Source organism: Eleutherodactylus coqui, chromosome 4, assembly GCF_035609145.1.
Source record: "Eleutherodactylus coqui strain aEleCoq1 chromosome 4, aEleCoq1.hap1, whole genome shotgun sequence".
NCBI classification, from domain to species: domain Eukaryota; kingdom Metazoa; phylum Chordata; class Amphibia; order Anura; family Eleutherodactylidae; genus Eleutherodactylus; species Eleutherodactylus coqui.
In genome coordinates, this window is record NC_089840.1 from 33,155,809 (window position 1) to 33,172,979 (window position 17,171).

Below are 17,171 nucleotides of genomic sequence, written 5' to 3' on the forward strand. Positions count from 1 at the left end.
CCCGAATCTTTACGCCCGAGTACTGAAGTACTCGAAAATGGCGGTACTCGGGTGCGTAAGTACTCGTTACGAGTACGTTCGCTCATCTCTACAGATGAAGAGTGGAAAACTCCATATCATTTATATAAAAATTATACTTTAGAATATACCCACACATACCCAATGGTATATACCTGATGGTGTATACCCACACATACCCGATGGCGTATACCAGACTAAGGCCCAATGTCTATGGGTGGATGTGATTTGCGGGATCTGCACGGGGCACCTGCATGAAGAATCCACAGTTCAAGCCGCCCATAGGGAAGCATAGGCATCCGCACTTCAATTAACACATGCGTTTTTGTTTTCCGGATTCCACATGTGGAAAACAAATAGCAGCATACTCCATTTTAGTGCGGATTCTGTGCGGACAGCTTTCATTAAAAGCAGAAGTTAAAAAAAACCCACTGTACTGCACACTATGTACGCCGGCCGGTGCTGCCGCACACATCTGTAGTACAGAAAAAAGAAGACCCGGACAGATACGCAGGGTTGCAGGCGGATTCTGTGCGGGATTCCCCATGTTGTATACGTGCGTGCCCGTGGACATGAGACCTTAGGCCTCACACAGACATGCGGAATGTCGCAGCGAAATCCGGCCCTAGCAACAGTGGCGTCCGCTCGTACCCGCTTTTCTTTTATCTGTATTGCGGATAGTCCGCATGACTCGCCGTCGAACATGCGCAGTACAGATTCTTTTTTTTAACTCCTGTTCTTCCCATATCATCGCCTATGGGTTGACGCAGAATCCACACCTTTCCGCAATGTCAATTGCGGGAGGGCCACAGATCGAATGGCTTCCATTGACTTCAATAGAAGACGTCCGCGTGGAATCTGCACAAAAATGGAGCGGAAACCCGCAATTGGTTTCCGCTTGTGTGCATGAAAAAAATCACTTTTCCATAGCATACTATGGCAGTATTTGCTACAGAATCTGGAGTCAGACGCCTGCTCAGGATTTCGGAATGCTAATCAGCCTGTGCTTAGGTCGCCATACCCAGTAGCGTATACTCACACATGTGATTCATCTTCGCTCATAACTTCTTGGCGAACCTTTGAAACACAGTCTTCTCATCTGACATCAATTTCTGGGTGTATGCCAAGGTTAGCGCTTCGGTCTCCTTCTTATGAGCCCTTTCTTCAGCACACTCACATTCAGTGTCACATCTAACAGACCTGATTTTCTCTTCAGCAAGCCCCTGTTCACACGTCTTCTGTTTCTTCTCCAGTTTGGACACAATCTGACATTGGTGGCCAAGCTCCACAGTAATATCCTGTAACTCCTGCTGAAGACTACTTTTAAACTACTCAAGTTTATCATAAGCAGCTTCTTTTTCTTCATACCGTTGATTTGTAGCTTCTAACTCTCCTTCAATTTTCCTCTTCTGCTTTTCAACAGAATCTAAGTATGCAGTATTCTTCTCCATTTTCTTTTCCATATCTGATACCTGATCCTGAAGTGTTGAAATCTACTTTAACAGGCTTCTCTTAGTCTTTGCATGTTCCTCTGAGGGCTCACTCACACGGGCGTTTGTACGTGTGTCTGACAGTTGCGTTTGCGATCCGCATCTATATAGACCCAATGCTTTTCAATTAGAACGGTCACGTGTGAATTTTATATGCGCACAAACGCATGCGGTGAAGATTACAGGACACAACGATTCACTGCTCTTAGCTGTCATTCAGGAATGGGTGAGTGCTGCCTCTGATTGGCTGAGCACTGTGACTAATCAGAGGCAGCTCTTAGCTGTCATTCAATAGCTGGGAGCTGCCTCTGATTGGTTACAGTGTTCAGTCCATCAGAGGCAGCCCATTCAGCAGGCGGGGATTTTAAATCCCCGCCTGCTGAATACTACTGAGAGCAGTTCAGGAGAAGAGCCGGCTGGACGCACCTGAGCCCCGGCAGCTGCAGAGAGGTGAGTATAGTTTTTAAAAAATTTTTTTACACTTTTTTAGGATGGTTTTCAAGGAAGGGCTTATATTTGAAGCCCTTCCCCAAAAATGACTACAGCGTTTGCTGGCAGCCCATTGCTTTCAATGCAGCCGGCTGTATTGCCAGCTCCATTGAATTCAATGGGAGAACATTGCGCTCCTCTGTGACAACTGTGGCACAGCTGTGGCAGAGGATGGCGGACAGCTCTCTTTTTGAGCGTCAAAACGCCCGTGTGACCGAGCCCTTTTGTGCTAATAAATGCTGCTAGCAGCGTTTTTTCTGCCATGCCGCCTGCTTAGGTCACGCGATTTTTTAAACGCATTAGTTATGCGCAAAAAAATCGTGCAACAAAACGCCCGTGTGATTGAGCCCTAAGGGTGCCTACCCACTAGCGTTATTTTTTCACTGCGAATTCGCAGCTTTTTTCCCAAATGTCAATGGGATTTTCTAAAGTTAAAATCGCAATGCACAAAAATCTCAATTTAGCGCAAAATTGCGATTTTTGTGAGTTGCGATTTTAACATTAGAAAGTCTTATTGACATTTGGAAAAAAAACGCAGCAAATTCACAGCAAAAGAAAAACACTAATGGGTAGGCACCCTAAAGGCGCCTTCACGCTGGCAATAAAATCACGCGATGTGAGAGTGAGTGAAAATGCAGAATTATGAAACCCATGCTTTTTAATTGTTTCATTCACATTTGCAATGTTTTCACTAATACAATGTTGCATGAAAAAAGATTGTGGCATGTCCTATCTTTCTGCGTTTTTTTTTTTTTTAATCTCTCATATTTCTCTATCGAGCTTCCTTTTTATCACATCGGAAAGCACGAACTTGCAATTTTCGTGTGATGCGATGCGTTTTTAATATTAGAAAATCCTGTTGTCTCTTGTGCTAAAAAAATTCACGCGAGAAAATCGCAAGCAGCAGCAATAAAAAAGCAGCACTGACGCAAAAAAAAAAAAAAAAGCAGGAAAAAGATGTAATTTTGCCGCGATTTTCTTGCAGCAAAATCGCGATCACCAGTGTGAAGGAGCCCTAACTGCTTGAAGAACACACTTCTCTCATTTTCCATGTTCTTCGGGTGTGCACTAAGGCTAAGTCTCTGGTGTCTCTCTTCTTGCACCCGTTTTTGAGACTCTTAAATCTGAGCTTCCAGTTCAACCTGCAGGGCTCAGTCACACGGGCACATTGGCAACCGTACACCGGCGCCAATGCGCCCGTGTGACTGACAGTTAGAAGACCGCCGTACCTGAAGACGGCCGTCTCTCTCCAGCGCTGATGAAAGAACACATGACCGGCAATGAAGCCGGTCACATGTTCTTCCTCCCGGTGCTGCAGAGAGACGTCCGTCTTCAGGTACGGACGTCTGCTGGCTGCAGTAACATGGGCGCCAATGTGCCCGTGTAACTTAGCCTGCAGTCTGTTAATCTTCTCAGACAGCTCTACCTAGACTCTGTTACCTTCAGTGATTTTTACCTGTAGCTCTTAAAGCTGCATTTCTCTTACATTCAGACTCACGCTTGTCTTCCAATAGCACTTTCACCCCCTGTGTCAGCCCAGTACACTCATTTTCCAAAGTATGGATAGTTTCCTCTTCTGCCAGTAGCCTTTTATTATAAACTGTATTCCCTGCAGACATTTGGTTGCTACTAGCAACTACCTTAGCTTCACAGGACCCTACATAAGCAATACCTCCCCTCTAGTTCACTCTTAGTACAACCTGCAGTTTTTCCATTATTTTTACACTCTACCACTAGGGGCATACTTGAGCTAATTCCCACATGGCTGTGGCTGAGCTTTCTGTAACCGTCTGTTCCCATTCTGCATTCATCTGTGCAGATGGTAGCAAATTTTCATAAATCCTAGACATTTCATATATCTTATCACCTGAGGCTTCTGTGTCAGAACCATTTGAAAAAAAATCCTGCAAGACATTTTCATCAAAACGCTTTTCAGATCTGTTGTCAAATATTAATACATATTCTGTAGCTTTCACCGTACCCTCCTGCAAAGCAAACATATTATGCATATAATACTTTCTTTTTGTGTCATTTTCAGCATTTTTGCCCTAGACATTTTTTGCAAAACGTTTGCATTTATCAGTCTTTTCAAGTCCATATTTAACTCAATCAACAAAACCGTGCTAACTTGTTCCACTCATTGATCACCCTCACTGTCAGACAGTTTTTTTCTAATATCTAATCTGTGTCTCCTCCCTTTCAGTTTCATCCCATTGCTTCTAGTCTTTCCTTGTACAGATGAGAATAGGACTGATCCCTCTGCACTGTGACAGCCCCTCAGATATTTGTAGACAGCTATTAAGTCTCCTCTTAGCCTTCTTTCTTGCAAGCTAAACATTCCCAGATCCTTAAACCATTCATCACGTAAGAGGTAATCAAGGCTCAAGGCGGGCTGAAACGCGTCTTCCGTGTTTGTGATTTTATTAAGCACATGTTACAATAAAGAGGAGTTTTTACCCATGATAATCCGAGTTCCCATCTATTTGGATGTACCGTTCCTCATAGGACATGATTTGCAGACTGCTCACCGCCTTGGTAACTCTTCTGTGAACTTGCATGATCACTCTATGATCTATTAGTACACCCAAATCTTTCTCACATGTGCTGCTGCTTAGCCCAATTCCTCCCATTCTTTGTGTGCTTTTTTCATTTTTCTTGCCCAGATGTAGGACTTTGCATTTCTCCTTGTTAAATACCATTCTGTTAGTCGCTGCCCACTGTTCAAGCTTGTCTAGATCTTTTTGAATACTCTCTGTCTCTTCCCTAGTGTTAGCTAATCCTCCTAGCTTTGTGTCATCTGCAAATTTGATGTTTCCCATCAATTCCCTCCTCCAGATCATTCATAGACAATGTTGAACAACACTGGGCCTAGGACAGAGCCTTGTGGTCCCCCACTTAATACATTCTTCCACTTGGATGTGCAGCCATTTATGACCCCTCTTGGAGTACGATCACTCAGCCAATTGTGAATCCACCTAGCTGTTGTCTTGTCAATCCCATATTTGGTAATTTTTTCAATAATGATGGTATGAGATACTTTGTCAAATGCTTTACTAAAGTCAAGATATACTATATTCTTATTGGGCCACACCAGTACCAATCTGATGACCTCGTTGCCAGGTGCCAAATTGGTAGATATGGAAGCCCGTGATGAGAAGATTTGCTAGCAATTATCTATCAATAGCATGAAATCACTCCATGTTATATCAAGACACCTCCATGAGAATCAATGAATTCTACTTTATTATCAACATTACCAACCCTTATACAGAAAGAAGAAGGCGTATACAAAAGTTACTTGGTACAACGATTAGTATTACATAGTTTACTGTTACAAAGGTGACAAAGCTTATTGATCATAAGGCTTATTGACATCTACCAAATAGTCTCAAAGCTCTTAAGGCTCGTCTTAGACATGGAAATCACTGCAGTCAGGATATTGTTATCGCATTATACACTATTTCTGCTATAGCTGTGTGTCTTCTATGTTAACACGGCTTAGTCTTATTTAACATTTCGGTTGACCAACTATCTTAGAATCCTAGTTACCAGCATTACAAAGCATAAGTTTTACTCTTCTATTTAAGGGTCAATAGTCCAATACAAGGTAAGAAACATACACTTATTGCATTCTGAAACTTAACACTTAATATTCCATGACAATACCTACCGCATTTTCATGATCAACCCAGTAAGTGATTCTGCCATAGAAGGAAATTAGATTAGTCTGGCATCACTTGTTTCTTACAAACCCTTGTTGGCTCTGGTTAATTACTCAATTCTCATCCAAGTACTTGCATACGTGCTGTTTAATAATTTTTTCAAAGATTCTTTCCGGTATAGAAGTCAGGCTCACAGGCCTGTAGTTTCCTGGATCCACCTTCTTCCCTTTTTTGAAGATAGGGACAACATTTGTCCTTTTCCAGTCTTCTGGGACTTCTGTTCTCCAGGAATTATCAAAGATTATGGCTAGTGGTTCAGCAATTACCTCCACTGCTTCCTTTAGTATCCTAGGATGTAATTTATCTGGACCTTGAGACTTGAGTTCATTTACGTTAGCTAAGTGTTCCCTCACCATCTCTCTGCTTACAGATAGCCTGCATTCTTTTATTCCTTCAATAGCACAGGGAAGATCAGTTGATGTTACAATTAGTTACTGAGAGAATTCTTAACTAATTCACCATTTTTATCTTATAAGCATGCAATAGCATCTTTGACTTTTCTTTTGCTTTTGACATACCCCCAAAATCCTTTTTGATTGCTTTTAGCCTTTGTTGTATGCCTCAATTCATTTTTAGCTTTATTAATTCAAGGATAGCATGATCACTGCCTCTTAAGGTCCCAGCCACCTGTAAATCCTCAACAAATTCCTCCCTGTTGGTAAGAATTAGGTCCAAGATCGCAGATCCCCTTGTTTTCTCTTCGACCTTTTGGAAGATAAAGTTGTCAGCAGGAGTAGATAAGAATTTGCTGGATCCATTACTTTTGCCTGTGAGAGATTCCCAACAAATGTCTGGATAGGTAAAATCTCTCATAATCACCATGTTGTGCTTTTTGGAGAGCTTGGCCCTCTGATGTAGAAAGAGTCCCTCCATATTTTCTGCTTGTCCAGGTGGCCTATAGTAAATGCCTATAATGGTGTTCTTTCTGTTGTTCTCTCCTTGTATTCTTACCCAAACAGTTCCTACAGAACTCCCATGAACTGAAGCTTCAATCTTGGTGGATATGAATGTTTTCCTAACATACAACACAATACCTCTTCCCCTTTTTTAGGTTTGTTTCTTATAAATAAGTTGTATCCTCCAAGCCTTGTATTCCAATCATGTGTATCATCCCACCACGTTTCCGTGATGCCTATGACATCACATTTCTCTTCCTGTGTTAGGAGCCCCAATTCTCCTTGTTTCCCATGCTCTGTGCATTTGTGTAAAAACATTTTAGTTTGTGATCGGTGTCTCTTGCTCCTCTACTTTTCTTTTGAATTTTTTGTCTTTGTTCCTTCTTTCCACTTCTAATAGCGAGGGTCTCAATTAATTAGCTGTATATTTTGACCTGGCTTTTCACTTCTTCACATATTGTTCTAGTTTAACTGCTTAAGGACATGGCCTATTTTGGCGTTGAGGATGCAATGATTTTTGGGGGATTTTCATCTCCACTTTTCAAAAGCCTTTTTTATTTTTCTGTTGACGCGGCTGTATGAGGGCTTGTTTTTGCATGGTGAACTGTAGTTTTTATTGGTGCCATTTTTGGGTGCATATAATTTAATGTAAAACTTTTATAAATTTTTTTATGATAGCAGGAAGAAAAAACAGATTCTGCTGTTGTTTTTTGTGTTTTTCTTTTACTTACAGCGTTAATCATGCAGCATAAATGACACAATTCATTATTTCTGTGGGTCGGTATTAAAACAATACCAAAATTCATATATATTTTTAAGGTTTTTCCACGTTTACGCAATAAAACCCGTTTTTTAAAATAATTTGTTTTTATAAATTGCTGCATTCAAAGTCCAATAACTTTTCTATGGACAGAACTCTGTGAGTGCTTGTTTTTTGCATAAAGAGCTGTAGTTTTTATGGGTCCCATTTTGGGGTACATACGGCTTCTTTGATCACTTTTATTGCTTTTTTAGTAGGCAAAAAAATAAGCATTTTGCCTCCGTGTTTTAGAGATTTTTTTTAACCCTTTCTGCCATGCAGGATAAAAAATATATTTCATTTGTTGTGCGAGTCATTATGGATACGTCAATACCAAATATGTTGGATTTTAATTTTTACATTTTTTTTTTACTTGTAGTGGAAAAAAGCACAATAAAAATGTTTTTTTGAACTTTTTTTTTTTACATTTTTTTATTTTGACACTGTTTTAGTTTCAACAGATTTTATTAAAGTTCAGAAAGTTAATACAGTAGTCATTCATGCTTTCTTATTTCCCCACGCAGGGGGCGATGAGACTAATAGAAGGAATGACAAAGGTTTAATTTCAGACATTTTTGTACATTTCTTACACCACCTTTCATTTAACAAACTGAGTTCTTTTGTATCGCCTGTTTCTGACATTCTCGGTGAATTCTGGGTATTCAGGCTTCAGCAATTACAAAATTATAAAGGAAACATAAAAACATAAAAGAACATGGAAAGGTAGGTCTTCACTTCTTGTTTTCCATTCGTTACCAACTTTGGGTAATTCTTTTGCTTAGCTCTTCTAGGATTTGTGTGGTTATCGGGGGGGATTTAGGTTGAGAGCAAGTTATGTCTGAGGCCTGGGATGTCCATCATTTCAATCCAAGGTCTCCATAATTCACTGTATTTCGTTAGAGTGTCAGTTTGTATAGCATGTAGTCTTTCATACAGGGCAATCTGGGAGATCCAGTTTTGGACTTCATTATATGAGAGGGTTGGCTGTTTCCACCTAGCTGCTATATGGATTCTAGTTGCCATGCATATGTGCTGGATCAATTTATGTGCTTGGTATTTTATTCCTGGCGGACGATCTTCTAGTAGGAATAGTGTTGGAGATTTTGGGGTTGGACCAATAAATAGTCTTTGCAATAGTCTGTGTATCTGAGACCATAGTCTGGCTACCACTGGGCAACTCCACCATATGTGGGCTTGGGATCCTACTTCTGTACATCCCCTAAAGCAGAGTGGCGAGGTCAAGGGGAAAAATTTATTTACTCTTACTGGGACTAGGTGGGTGCGGTGTAAGATTTTAATGGACGTTTCCATTAAGGAGACTTGGTGGCTACCTCTGGTGATAGTTTCACAGCAATGTTGCCATCTTTCCACTGACATGTGAATTTGTAGTTCCGTTTCCCACTTTCTCATAAATGGAAGTTTGCTTTCTGTATCAGGTTCGTTTAACGTTTTATATAATAAAGATAAAGTTCCTTTCCTCAAGGGGTCATTTTTGCATAATCTTTCAAGTGTTGTCAGCTCAGGGATCACCCTTGGTAAGTTCAGTGAATGTAGAAAGTGGAAGACTTGGTTGGCTCGGAAGTTTTCTGCTGTTGGTAGATTGTAATTAGTTTGGAGTTGACACTGTTTTGATCCTTTTTTTTTTTTGCACTATTTGTGTCCCTGCGGGGGACTTGTACAAGAGCACCTATGATCGCTATGATAAAGCATTGCAAGACTTCTGCAATGCCTTATAACTTGTATTAGTGATCATAGGCACTGACCATGCAGGACGCCTTGGCAACCCGTCGCCCCCCCCTCTTCCCCGTGATTACAATGCGGGAATCCGATAACGTCACATAGGGAACGCTCTCCCTCTGTGAACCCTTTTACATGCCGCGATCTACATAGGGGAGGGGTTATCAGATCTCTTCTGATTTTGCGCTATCCCTAGGGCGTAACTGTACGTCCTGTTACTTTAAGTACCACCCTGCCAGGATGTACAGTTACGCCCTGTGGTATTAAAGATGGTATAAACTCACACATATCCACTAGCATATAACCACATATACCCAATGATATATACTCACACATAGCTGATGGCATATTTGTTCACAAAGCCGATATATACCCATACATATGCGATAGCATATTTTCATACATACTGCATAACAGAGACGTAAGTCGAAGCTTCTGGGCCCCAGTGCAAAATCTGTAAGGGGCCTCAACTATAATGCGTTATTCATAGTACTGGGCTCCCTATATGGAGAAGAGAGGACTTATGGGCCCCCTGAGGCTCCTGGGCCTGGGTGCAACCGCATCCTCTGCATCCCCTTGCTGTATAGTATATACTCACACGTACCCGATGGACATAGTAAATGATGCAGAAACTATGGCAAATCTGCTGAAAATGGCAGAGAATATGGCAAATGAGCGGAGACATATGGGCTGAGATGTAACAGTTGGGAAGCAATGTACTGTAAGCGGTTTTATACCAAGCATGGGAAATTCATGTCTCTGCACCCATGTAATGTATATTTATATTCCTGCCTGTAAGAACACATTTATGGTGCCTTCCTGCCACTGTTCATGCAAAGAGCAAAAAAGTCAATTATTGCTGGGAATCAAAGCCTTTTTTCCCGGAGCCGCTAATCTTTTTATTTCATGAGGTTCAGGAGGATTGCGTCCATACTAATAAATCAGCTCCACTGTATCTCCGACAGCAGACGATAATTAACTTTTACCCCCATAAGGTGTTTAGTCCATGGACTTTGGACAGTCATTGCGACAGCCCGGAGCTCAGACATCAGACGTGTTTTCTGCTGCTGACAGTTTAATTACAATGATTTACATGGTTTATTGCCAGATAATAGAAGATCTTGTTTTCTTAACATAAACATCTTCCAGCGGAATTACAGATCCAAGATATTTACAAGTCTTAGAATCGAGCAGCATCTCATTGTTGTGGCGACCCGCCTAGAGGAGAACTCGGCTCAGACTGGAGATTTCCTTTCTTATTTCCTTACTTTATCTCTAGTTTACTTGTGAAACCATTTTGTAGTTCTGGTTAAAATACAATATCTTAAGGCGAGACCCTTAAAGAGGATGCATCAACTCTCCCGCCATGTCTGCTTAAGTGAAACCTTCTTAAGGTGAACACCCACAATTGCACTGACAAGTGGTCTTCTTGGGTGGTCTTCTCAGAGATGCCCATTATGTGTAATATATGGCAGAAGTGAGAATCTGTCACAAGAAATCTGGTCTAGATCATGGGTGGTCTTGTCATAGAGGTGGTCTTGTGGGGAGACTTTACGGTACCTGCATTACTTATGAAGTAACAGTTCTGGAGCATCTTTTCTCAGGGCTTAGTCACATGGGCGTTTTTTCATGCGATTTTTTTTATTTTTTTTTGTGCGCAAAACTGATGCGCACAAAAAATCACATGACCGAAGCCAGTGTCATGACTGAAACAAACGCTGCTAGCAGTGTTTATCAGCCCAAAGGGCTCGGTCACACGGGCGCGGCCCGCTATCCTCTGCCACAGCTGTTCGCCCATTGAATTCAATGGAGCCTGCAATACAACCGACTCCATTGAAAGCAATGGGCTGCCGGCAAACGCTGTATTCATTTTCGAGGAAGGGCTTCAAATATAAGCCCTTCCCTGAAAACCACCCAAAAGGAGTGTAAAAGATAAAATAAAATATATACTCACCTTTTTGCAGCTGCCGGAGATCAGCCGCGTCCAGCCGGCTCTTCTCCTGAACTGCTTCCTGTAGTATTCAGCAGGCGGGGATTTAAAATCCCCACCTGCTGAATGGGCTGCCTCTGATTGGTCACAGCTCTCAACCAATCAGAGGCAGCTCTCATTCACCTATTCATGAATTCATGAATGGGTGAGTGAGTACTGTCTCTGATTGGCTGAGCACTGTGACCAATCAGAGGCAGCTCTCAGCTATTGAATGACAGCTGTTACAGCTGTGGCAGAGGAGAACGATTCTTAATATATATATATATATATATATATATATATATATATATATATATATATATATATGAACAACAATTTGTGCAGAACGCAGTTACATGCGAATCGTTGTGTCATAATATTCGGCACATTCACATAAAAAACAGCCATGTGACCGATCCCATTGCTAAGCATTGGGTATATATATTTGCAGATCGCAAGCGCATCTGCAAATCGGACAAAAAAAAAAACGCCCGTGTGACTGAGCCCTTAGACTCTGGGTTGTTCCATTCCTTTGCTATTCCTTCTGGGAATGTATGAACAAATTGACAATTGTGGCTGCTGTCACGATGATGGGTGCACATGGACATCTGATAAAGGGTCATTTGAAAAACTTGCAACAACATCCAAACAACTATTGTATCCTCCTCTCATTGTAGACCACCTAATACAGCCTCCAGAAAATGTAGGCCCCTTACTGATAAAGTTGGTCCTCTTCTGCCTTAAACTACAGTAGCACCTCTATTTATTTAGGGCTCGTCTACTATATATATATATATTCCCATCACCAGATCTCCATGTATTAATGGGGATCCCCAGGGTTCCTCTGCAATAACAAGGATTGGTGAGAACACCAATCTTCACCATTAACCGCTTACATGCCACAACCAATCTTGATCCTGGCAGATAAGAAGTTAACAGAGGGAGGGCGCTCCTTCTGTGATATCATCGGCCGTCCGTTGTGTAATCATGGATTGCCATGGCTTATCCTAGACAGGAATACTGATAATACACTGCAGTTCAGGGCTACTACAGTGTATTTTATGAGTGATCATATAATACACTACAGGGACATCACCGACCAAAAAGTTAAGGAAAGTTATACATTAAATGTACCCCAAAAAGGTACCAATACAAACTACAGCTTGCCATACAACGAGCAAGCCCTTATACGACCATGTCAACAGAAAAATTAAAAAGTTATGGCTTTTGAAAAGCAAAGAGGAAAATCCCCAAAAATAATTGTGTTCTAAAGTACAAACTAAGCCATGTCCTTAAGGGGTTAAGCTTTTATACAGTCTTCATTAGTAGGGTGTCTGTGTAATGAGGAGCCATACAGGTCCTCCAAGGCGAAAGACCCTTTTCCTACCTACTCTCACCCCTGACCAAAGGACCCCTATATTAAGTTAATATTCACTAATAAGATATAGGAAAATCTTTTTTCTTAAACTAGACAACACCTTTCAGAAACTTTGTGCATGTCTCATAAGCATTTGAACATTTTTTTTTGTTTTAAGACAGAAAATTCATGTCCTTTTAGTGTAAACTAGTCAAAGAACAATAAGGTTGTAATCAAAGGAGGCCTAACGCTCAAGTAGACTTAGAACTTATAAAAGTAGCTGCTCATCCATATGTTCCTGTAGACTCTGAGGAGGGTTATCGATTCTCTTAGGGAGAGCACCTAGAAGGTGTGAGGAGACTTATAAGGCCATGCATGCTTCTCTGGGGAAATTATGCAAATAGGAAGGTGGGACAATGCCCCTGCAGTGCCACCTGCAGACATGAGAAGTTGAGATATGTGAGTTGGAGTAGAAGTCATTGGAGCAGACATTTTTATAGACTTTCTGTCACAAATCTTATTGAAAAATGGCATCCAGCTTTTCTTCAGCTGTTTGTGAGGATTGTAATAATATAGATAACATAGACTTTAGGGTTAGTGAACCACATCAAAAAGTCAAGAGTTGCCTAAATGGTACATGTAACCATTTGCTTTCTTCTCTCCCTACTTTCAGGAAGAAGATCTAGTCCGGGAGAGTCGTTTTAACTTCAGTGGATATGGCATGGGCCATTGCCTACAAGTGAAAGACGGCACTGCAGTGAAAGCCGCTCCACCCGCTCTCCCTCCACCGCCGCCGCCAAAGGATGCCGATTCCATCAAGAAGAAGTTTGTTGATCGAGCAAAACGGATTGATACCATATCCCGGGCTGCCTTTCCACTGGCCTTCCTCATTTTTAACATCTTTTACTGGATTACATATAAAATCATACGGCACGAAGATGTACACAAGAAATAAGCCACTCATTTATTTAGGGAACTCAATGCCAAAGTGTGCTTGTAAATAAGTAGCGGAGAATCCCCTAGACAAAAAAGACTGGTTTTATATCCACCTACTGTACTCTTCCTTCAAGACAGAAAGCAGGAACAAAGACATTTGGGGAGCAAAGAAGATGAATATTCACCCTGAAAGAGCAAAAAGGTTCTTTCTAAGTGTTTAACATTTTGTCTTCAGTTTACCTTTTCCCAGCATTGTAATAAGTAACTCTTGGGCTTCTTCAGACACACGGTACGTTCTGTAGAAATCTACTGCAAGTCATTGAGATAGCTCCTTCAATATAAGGCGACTCCCAGCAGCCACATCGCTCACATCGTAGATTTGAGGTGGTTGTCCAGGATTGGGAAAGGGATCTGCTTTTTCTCCAAAAACAGAGGGACATCTATCCATGGGCCACGTCTGGCATAGCAGGTCAATCCCATTCACTTGAATGAGCTGCAATACCAGACAAAGCCTTTGGCCTTTGGACAAGATTGCTGCTGTTTCTGGAATGAAAATCGAATAAATTCTAGATTTCTGAAGAGCCCCTATAAATACACCCTCTGGTTCAGGTCATGAAAGAACAATTTTCACCTCTATGGTGATGATCCAGTGCTCTGGATCCAGTGGATTTCCTGGAGATGCCATGTTCTGGATCCAGTAGATTTCCTGCAGATGCCATGCTCTGGATCCAGTGGATTTCCTGCAGATGCCATGCTCTGGATTCAGTGGATTTCTTGGAGATGCCATGCTCTGGATCCAGTGGTCTTCCTGGAGATGAGATGCTCTCGATCCAGTGGATTTCCTGGAGATGCCATGCTCTGTATCCAGTGGTTTTCTTGGAGATACCATGCTCTGGATCCAGTGGTTTTTCTAGAGATGGCATGTTCTGGATCCAGTGGATTTCTTGGAGATGGTATGCTCTGGATCCAGTAGATTTCTTGGAGATGTCATGCTCTGGATTCAGTGGATTTCCTAGAGATGCCATGCTCACGATCCAGTAGATTTCCTAGAAATGCCATGCTCTCGATCCAGTGGATTCCCTGGAGATGCTAACAAAGAGAATAAATTTTAACAACTTCAGCTATAACTAGGCCAATTGTTTGGATTATAGCGATGTCTCTTTACATGTTGTCTTATTATACAACGTATCTTTACTCTGATTGGTGGCGAATCTTTGCACATTTTGTCTTCGTAAGAGAAGAAGAGTTGAAATCAGGTCTATCATACATATTGGTTTTCCGCCAATCAGAAGAATTCGTTTAGTATCAGATACACAACGATCAACGATAACGTTACGACCGGTACCAGCTTTACAGAACGTCTGTGTGATGATGTTAATAAGCTTTTCTGTATAAACATGGGTCCAATGTAGCCAGCACTGCCACTAAGAATTACCGAAACTCATTGAAATCTTCCATATTGTCACCCCCCATTTAATAAACAGGTTGAACAGGTTGCCATTTTGATAAACAAGCAGTGACCACTCGCTGTCTGAGGTGAGGACCAAATTTTATAAAGGACTTGCTGCCTTTTTACAGTATCTGAGCTGCGGTACATTCCATCACAGTGTTCGTATCTCGTGTTGCACCGAGCAATTCTTTTGTGTTCAGATGATTTCTACTTCTGTATACATATTCTATATAAATATATATATATAAAAGGTTTATACTTTGATATCCGGTGTCAGCGTGACTTTCAGGAGAGGCTTTATTACGATCATGTAATATTTGGATTCTCATTGTGCGCTCTGTGGTTTTCTTAACGGTCAGCACTTTAAATGATTTTCAATATGGATACGCCCGACAATGAATTGGGAGGATTCTAATATTTGTATGTTTTATCTATCGGTTTCCGTTGTTTTCTAACACTAAGTATCTATTACTTCTACTCAATCGAGATTACAATTTTGCACTAAATGGCAAACAATCAACTATTAAGCTTCAAAAATCTAGTGCAAGCCAAGGGCACCAATGGTCAAGACAATCGCTCGTCCTTAGACTTGTGAGCCACCATTGAGATATCGTACATCTCTTTTATATTAATGAAATACAGGGACAAACATCATTGGAAGGACTGCACAACTAACATACAAATTGCCCCTTCCCAGAGAAAAGTATGAGTTCACATCCCTCTTCTGCATTTGCTTACATTGTAGAGTCTGTGGAAATGGAGGGCACTACCTAGGACCACTGCACCCACTGGAAAAAGAGGGATGGTATGAGCCTTAATGGTTTTGGACACCTTTGAGAGGCATTTTTTTCACTTAAATGCATGTATTTTAGGCTGATTATCATTTTTGCAATAGGGTTTAAATAAAAAGTTTGCACAGTTTGTCTTCTGCAGCTTCTACATATCACTGTACATAGAAACTGCAGTCGGTAGAAGATCATTAGTGAGGCTGGACTGACAGCTTATGGTCCATTTACGCAGGAGGATAATTGTGTGATGAGGGAGGAGCTGAGAGAGAGGCGATTTTCTGATTTGGGCGGGCAATCTGATTTGATTGGCTGCTTAAAACACGTGACTATGGTGGTTGCAAAGTAGAATTGTACAAATACTCAAACAAACATATGCTACTATATTTGTCTGGAAGCACGTGCTAAGCAAAACCGACCGTGGAAGTCATGTGTTTCAAGCAACCAATCAGCAAACATTATATAAACCAGTGCAATCTACATGGGAATTCCAAATCTGAAAATTTGTCCCTCTTTTTCCACCATCAGGTACAAGTTTAAAGAAGAAGATTTCTCTGCGCTCTTTGTGTCGGGGAATAGAGGTCACCAAAGTCGTTCCATAATATCCATTTATTGGATTCGCAGTACAACGTGCTGTAGCCCATATGCGGGCCTTTATCAGGCATGATAAAGGCCCGCATATAGGCTGAAACATGTTGCACTAGGAATCTAATAAATGGATATTATGGAACGACTTTGGTGACCTCTATTGCCCGACACAAAAGCACAGAGAAATTTTCTTCCTTGGACTTGTACCTGTATCTATACCCAGTGTGGTAGTGGGGATATATACCGCCTGACTACTCTCCTGGATATCTGGGATACGGATGGGCTTGGAGGAACATCATTTACTATTTAGGGTGAACTTGGACTTCAAGGTGCTGGTGGGGAACTCCTATCAGTTTTCTGAATTTTCCGTTGTGATCCCATAACTGCGGAGCGCTGTCCAATATTGTTCATTTTACTTTCCTTCCACCATGAGGCGGTCCTATATACCTATTAACACCCTCACAAAGGCTGCACTCCACCCTCATGCCCAATTATCTTTGCTGTGACTTTCAGTGTAAACACTTGCAGGACAGACAAACGATCCAATAAGCGATCTCAAAAACAAACGTAAGCACACAATTATGGTCATGTGTAAAAGGCGAGCATGCAGATGCTCAGGAGTCGCTGTGTTCTTTTTTCGTCATTCGCTTTCTTTTAAGTTATCTTTACAGGTGAATCCAGCTTTAAGCCCTATTTACATAGGACAAATGTCGGGCAAACGATACCTGACACTCGTCCCCACATGTACTCGCTCCCGTGCTGTTGTACAGGAGCGAGTATCCTTGGCTCGCAGTGGGGCGGCTGGAGGAGATTTCTCTCCTCGCTCTCCCCCACCCCTCTCCATTCACTTAACACAGCGGTCGTTCAGTAATGAACAGCTGCTATTTACACTGAGCGATCATCGTTCAGGATTTTAACGGTGAAAGATGAGCTTA

The 17,171-nt window shown here is 41.5% G+C and overlaps 1 protein-coding gene across 2 annotated transcripts in view; it reads left to right on the forward strand.

Annotated features, from left to right (window-relative positions):
* Window positions 1–14,026, forward strand: part of GLRA2 (glycine receptor alpha 2) — a 168,312-nt gene extending 154,286 nt beyond the window's left edge. For both annotated transcript variants that reach the window (XM_066598537.1, XM_066598538.1), the window contains exon 9: window positions 13,151–14,026. In XM_066598537.1, coding sequence (XP_066454634.1) covers window positions 13,151–13,432 — 282 coding nt within the window. In that variant the 3' untranslated portion in view covers window positions 13,433–14,026. The remainder of the gene's footprint in view (window positions 1–13,150) is intronic.
* The last annotated feature ends 3,145 nt before the right edge of the window (window positions 14,027–17,171 follow it).